This window comes from Ptychodera flava, chromosome 11, assembly GCF_041260155.1.
Source record: "Ptychodera flava strain L36383 chromosome 11, AS_Pfla_20210202, whole genome shotgun sequence".
Classification (NCBI taxonomy): Eukaryota; Metazoa; Hemichordata; class Enteropneusta; family Ptychoderidae; genus Ptychodera; species Ptychodera flava.
In genome coordinates, this window is record NC_091938.1 from 22,026,829 (window position 1) to 22,034,008 (window position 7,180).

At 36.5% G+C, this 7,180-nt stretch overlaps 1 protein-coding gene across 1 annotated transcript in view; it reads left to right on the forward strand.

Annotated features, from left to right (window-relative positions):
- Window positions 1-4,333, forward strand: part of LOC139143820 (alsin-like) — a 37,231-nt gene extending 32,898 nt beyond the window's left edge. The window contains 4 exon segments of the mRNA XM_070714393.1: window positions 692-737; window positions 1,085-1,146; window positions 1,854-2,003; window positions 2,629-4,333. Of these exon segments, the coding sequence (XP_070570494.1) occupies window positions 692-737; window positions 1,085-1,146; window positions 1,854-2,003; window positions 2,629-2,767 (397 nt within the window). The 3' untranslated portion in view covers window positions 2,768-4,333.
- The last annotated feature ends 2,847 nt before the right edge of the window (window positions 4,334-7,180 follow it).

Consider the following 7,180-nt stretch of genomic DNA (forward strand, 5'->3'; position numbering starts at 1 on the left):
ATGGCTATATGGGAAGTGTATAGAATTTGGCAGGTCTGCAGTCAGTCAAGCCATTTTTCAGATACTACTCAAAAAATAATTGACAATGGCTGTATCTGGTACTGTGAGATTTAAACATAAGTGACATGACACATTCTGAGACAAATTTCTGATTTAATAAACAAAGTAGCGGTATACTGTAATTATCATCAGTTTTTACAAATACTTAGTGCCACTAATTTTAAGTTTAAAATATTTTCACTGAAATTAAATGTCAGTGAGTAATTACTAGTAATGCTTTTACATTGAAATGTTTCCATGAAATACTGTTCATTCTTTATGTATTGTGAATTTGCTATTGTATAAGATACAGTACTTTTAACCTTTTCACCACCATGGTTTAGCCAAAAAGCTATTGTTTTTAATGGTAATTGTGGACCTCTTTATTAGGAATCAGGGGGTGAACAGATTAAAGTGAAATGAAAAGTGACTCTGGCAACAATATTCCACTGAGCTTCTCAAATGAGAAGATTTTGTCACACCATGGAATTTCTAACAATGATAGCATTCTATTCGCCATTCTGTTTATTGCCACTGAGCTTGTTAAATGAGAAGATTTTTCAACACTGTTGAATTTCTAGTATTGACTGCATTCTCTTCACCATTCATTTTTTGCCACCACTGACTGTCATGCACTTTCCAATTATTTTAGGAAATTTTGGTTGTTTGATGAGACAGCAGCAAAGGATCCTTGCAAGGTAAAATGAGAACATCCATTATTGATTAATCTGAGTTGTGACTTTAGTCTATGCATAGAAATTTCACAAGTTTTACTGATATATCAAAAAAAACCATATCAAGAGTCAGACATGTTAAAAAAGGACACTCCATTAGAGTGTATATTGTCAACTTTGTTATGTTGATCAAGCTTTTTTGTGTCTGTCTTATTAATGTAAAAGTTTTAACTTTGACACCTTCCTTGTTTTGGAAACTTAACCTGGAGGAAACATGTTTTGTTTTTTTCTGTCATGCAAAACTTTTCTTGGAGGGGAAGTGACATGAGTAATGAATTAGAAAGTAATTTTCGATGATTTCTAAATTACAGAAGTTATCTGAAACTCAGAATGAGTGTTATGCAGTTGCCGTGGAAACATTACAGCATATCAGGTAAGAACATTGGAAACTTTTCCTCAATAAGGCATTATAAGATACATGAAATCTGAATTTGTGTACATTGTAAGCAACTTACTATCTCCTTCACAACCAGACACATCCTGTATGTGTGCAGCTCCCATTCAACTTACCAAGTCGAATCTGCACAAGGAATGTATGACTCTGAGTAGGCTCTGTTTGTTTCTGCTATGTAATCGAGAATTCCAATTATCAGTGAAGAGTGCCTTTGATATTTTATGAATGACTCACAGCAACACCAGCATCTTTGTAATCTGATTTTACAAAACCAGTGTAGAGAGCCAAGAGCACTGCAAACATATTTTGCCATTTCTTTCTGTTAAGAGTTAAATTGACATTGGATTCTACGTTTTCAACATGTGCAAATTGATTCTATGTACTTTGTAAAGAAAAAGCATCAGGGGGAAATATTTGCATTACACTCTTTTGCATTTATACTATTGGTAAAATTATAGCAAAACGTTGAATTTAGAGATTGAAGGAACATAATTTCTCTTAGCCACTGCTGAGATTCTTTATAAAACACCGATTACAATTAATTACAATTGAGAAGTGCATGAAGTAATGTGATTGGGTCAAACATTAAAGTATTTAGTGAATTATTTCATAACAGAAAATTATTTCATAACAGTTTGTTGCTGACAACATACTATGTTGTTTTGGATATTTCCTCTGTTCGACAGCACCACATTCAGTCCATCAGAGAAGCTGGGAATACTGAAGAAGACTTTTGAGTGTATAAATCAGCTGGTGGAGACGGCACTGAAAGAGGAACATATGTGGTCCATGGATGATCTCTTTCCAATGTTTCAATATGTAGTCATTAGGGCTAGGTAAGGTCAGAAAATTATTATTTGAGAGTTGTATAAGGTTAAAACAAACTTTTGGTATGTAGAGAAGGTATTGAGTAGGTTATCATTGTTGTCTGAAGAATGATTTACACGTTTAAACCTTTCACAACAGTGGTTTGGCACAAATGCATTGCTATCACTGGTGATTGTAGGCCTGTTCACAGGGAATCGGGCTTACATCTGCCCATGATGACATGCACATTTTCCAATAAATTTTGTTTGTGCGATGAAAACACAAATTTCTTTGCATGACAGGTTCTAAAATTCCACCAATGGTAACTTCTGCCACGAAATATTTCTTACTGGCCAGTGTTGTCTTTATGCAAAATCTGCACTCTAGCTCTTTTCTCCACAACTACAATCTCCAATTATTGTCCAGAATTCATTGAACTTGACGAAAACCACACATGTATGAATGTTTAGTCATCCATTGAACATGTTCACAGGGAGAGGCAAACATCTTATTCCATCAAAAGTTCAATGTCAATTTTGATTATGGGTAAGAAATGTCAGTAAGAGCTCAGTACAAACATGGCAGTTTCTCCACAGATTTAGTTGGCAAGTTCATCAACATACAATCCTAATGTCGGCTTTGTTTTCATTACAGAATTCGTCACCTAGGTTCTGAGATCCACCTTGTCGATGACTTTATGGAGCCACACCTAGCCAACGGAGAGCTAGGTCTCATGTTCACAACACTCAAAGCCTGCTATTTTCAGATCCAGAATGAGAAAGTGGCTTTCTAGGTGTGGCACCCCCTGGAAGTGCAGGACTAGCAGCTTTTATGATGATGCTGTGCGTAGGATCAACGTTTTGCCATAATTTCATTGAGCTAATTCATGGCTGTGGCTTTATTTTTCAAAGCGATAACACATATTTTTGTTATGTTGCCAAAATTTTCCTAGGAAGGCATCAGTAAGTTAACGGTCCTTATCTCTGAGAGACAGGATCAGACAAATCTTGTATTTTCAGCTCTTAATCCGTTTATCCCATTGCACCCTGGGTTAGCATGTTTGGATGTAGAAAACAGATGGAAGATCACAATTTTCAGGAACTGTAGGGGTGACTCGATTAAGTAGTAAGGGAAAGTGGTTCAAACATACTGGGTTGTTTTACTTGTGCCTCAGCTGCTGTTACAGTCTTGGAGTTTTGGCCCATCAGTGGTCTCAGATAACTCAAATATGAGTTTGATGAGATCGGAAACTGAACATTTACAATCGAGTTTCACCATGTAGCTGTACTCAGTTGGGCAAAATGACCAGTATGTGGAATTTCTTGTCATAATTTTCAGAATGTTTGTTGTTAAGAGTCAAAGAAAGAAAGGTAACTCAAAAAACATAGGTTAGAACTGAAAGTGAAATGTTGAGTGAATCAAAATATTGAAAATAAAATGAAAGATGAACTTTTCAGCTTAACCCAAACAGTTTTGGTAAAGCACAAGTGTGTGTACAGTCCAATTCACAAGTCTCAAATTCTATATTTGACATTGATTTAGAAATCAATCACAGTGTTTTTATAGTAACACTTTTTGGAGAAACAAGTCACTTATTTTGAAACACATCAAGTACTTTTAGCAAGAAAAGTTCACACAGTCAAGCTACTCGGGCAAAATTGGCATCTTTGATGCTTTTTTCTCCTTACACAGGTATACTGTGTGTGGCATATCATTGTTGAGGCAGCATTTAAGTATTTGGCACACAAATGAGTGTATAACAGGAATTTTCTGAAAGCAGGAATTTTCACTATCTTAGGTCATTTTCTCTCATCATATGTGTTAGCTAGGGTTCAGTGCCCTGATCACATTTCACTTCAACTTCTCATGTTCGACCAAAATATCAAATCATCACCAAAATATGGCCGTTTTGCCCTTTTCAAATGACAGCATACGACAAATATTATTAAAAATTCCATGTACTTAGGAAACAAAGCATTAGGTTCTACTTATTTCATATAGAAGATATTTTTATTTTTCAGTGTAGAATTCAGCATGGTGTTATAGCAAGTGCAATGTATTTTTTTATTTTCATGCGCCGAATTGATCTAAAGTGTGGCAGATTAATTTGCTTCAAGGTCACTTTGCAGGGTAAAATGTGTAATGAGTGGTTTCATTACATTGTATAATAAGAAAATGTTATATACAGCGGTAATGTGGTGGCAGTAAAGAGTTATATTGTTGATGGTATTGCTTAAATATTAGCTGTGTAGTCGCTTTGCGTGTTGACAATCACAGTTCATTTTGTCATTTACGAAGCTGCAAGCCATCGTTACCTTACACCGGTATCTTTTTTTAAAAATAAATATTGGAAATGGGATGAGTTTGTGATATTGGCTTAGCATCATGTCCGCACAGACACTCAGACTAGACAAGCCAGGCAATCACACGGATGTATAATGGCACAAGAAAAATTACTTGCTGCCAGAATTTGTTCAGCAATATGAATGTAACGTTTTGTGATGGGGACAGTAAGCTGTTCCTATGAATAATTGCTGACTTGACAATTTGTAGTATTTGTTCATATAGTTTTGTCAGTTCGATTATTATGAGCACTTTTCCGATGAACTTGAACGTTTCTGTCAGTCACAAATTTACTTTGTCACTGATTTAGTTGTAAAATTATTTTTTGTGTAAAGTGTTTTAAAAAAACAAGCCTGTTAAGCAATAGGGTGTATATGCAGACTATCTTACTATTATTTCAGAGTTTTTCAGTTTGAGAATGAAATAGAGATATTTTAACTTTTTTGTTGTGCAATTCAGAGTAGCCTGTAACTCCTGCTTCTTTCACAGCCATGGTTTGGTCCTTACAAAACACAAAGGATGGATCATTCTATCATGATAGATGTAGGGGTGAATGGGTTGAGATATTATTTGTAGAATTTTTTTTGGATTTACTGTACAAAGTGTGCTATAGCGTATTTTTTCCGTGATTTCCAATATGTTTTGTTTGTATATTTTGTTCTGATATTTAATTGTACCGTAGTGCAATGTAGAATCACTGCCCCTCTGCCTCCACCCCTACCCCTCCCTCTGTTAAAATAACCCTCTGCCTCCACCCCTACCCCTCCCTCTGTTAAAATAACCTGTTTAGGCTTGCGAACATTTCAGTCACAGCATATGGAACGTTCCATTTGCAAACAAGGTAGTGAAGGTGGACATACATGGGACTTTACACTACTTAAAGTATTTGTCATTCCAAACGTGTTTGATTCGTCTACGAAATCTCATATTTTGGTTTTAAGGTCCCTTGGAAGAATAGGAATAGCTTTTTAATTCTGTGAGCACAGAAATTACCGGCATGTTTTCCGTCTTAAGTGATGTTCACTCAGCTACTGAAATTTGGACTTCCAGTATCTATTTCTCATTACTGCTCAAATTTGTTGTGTTTCTGAATTTTTCTCACTTTGAGTGACTTGTTCTTACAGTATATATTCAATTAATAAGTTCATAGGTACATATCAATTGAACTAAAACTCAACCACCCCCACCCCATCCCCCCCCCCAAGTTTAGAATAGTATTGCCTTCAGAAAAGGAGGCGGCATATCATGGGGTTTATTAAAATGAACTCTTTTGTCAGAATAATGTGCATTTTTGTACACTTTCGATGATTGTAATTTGAATTGCAGAGATTTTACTGCATTTGTTAGTCCCCACGGACACCGTCCGGGGGGACTTATAGGTTTGGTCATGTCCGTGCGTGCGTCCGTGCGTGCGTGCGTGTGTGCGTCCGTCCGTGCGTCCGTCCGTTCACGCAGATATCTCAGAGATGCAAGGAGCGATTTCATTCAAACTTGGTACAAGGATTACTTCATATGTCATACAGATGCACGTCGATTTGTTTTGTGATGCGATCCAATATGGCCGCCAGGCGGCCATTTTATTACGATATTTTCATGTACAGAGCCATAACTCAGACATGTTTCAACCGATTTTATTCAAAGTTGGTACAAGGACATTGATCAGTGTCATAGATATGCATGTCGATTTGTTTTGTGATACGATCCAATATGGCCGCCAGGCGGCCATTTTATTACGATATTTTCATGTACAGAGCCATAACTCAGACATGTTTCAACCAATTTTATTCAAAGTTGGTACAAGGACATTGACCAATGTCATAGATATGCAAGTCTATTTGTTTTGTGATACGATCCAATATGGCCACCTGGCGGCCATTTTATTACGATTTTTTCATGTACAGAGCCATAACTCAGACATGTTTCAACCGATTTTATTCAAAGTTGGTACAAGGACATTGACCAATGTCATAGATATGCTTGTCAATTTGTTTTGTGATACGATCCAGTATGGCCGCCAGGCGGCCATTTTATTACAATTTTTTCATGTACAGAGCCATAACTCAGACATGTTTCAACCAATTTTATTCAAAGTTGGTACAAGGACATTGACCAATGTCATAGATATGCATGTCGATTTGTTTTGTGATACGATCCAATATGGCTGCCAGGCGGCCATTTTATTACAATTTTTTCATGTATAGAGCCAAAACTCAGGCATATCTCAACCGATTTTATTCCAAGTTGGTACAAGGACATTGACCTATGTCATACATATGTACGTCTATTTGTTTTGTGATACGATCCAATATGGCCGCTAGGCAGCCATTTTATTACGATGTTTTCATGTACAGAGCCATAATACTCAGACATGTATCAAGCGAATTTATTCAAAGTTGGTACAAGGAGATTGACTACTGTCATACATATGCATGTCAATTTGTTATGTGATACGATCCAATATGGCTGCCGTGCGGCCATTTTGTTACAATTTTTTCATGTACAGAGCCATAATACTCAGGCATATCTCAACCGATTTTATTCAAAGTTGGTACAAGGACATTTACCTATGTCATACATATGTAGGTCTTCTTGTATGTAGGTCATTCTTGGCCATTGAGCGCTATCTGTATCAAAGTATTTTTATCACAGACCTAATTAATGAAGAGGACTCTATCCTCTCTGAGGACATGTGATCAAAGTACCCATTAACAAGTGGGGACTGTGTCATCAACGATGACTTGTTGTTGATAGAATATAGCAATGTTTGTTTTCTCATGGCTTCCAGCCAATTGCTTCACAGAAGTATATGTTGAGTACAGCGATAACAGGGAACGTTACTGCGTAGAATAGCCTTGTAGTTAAC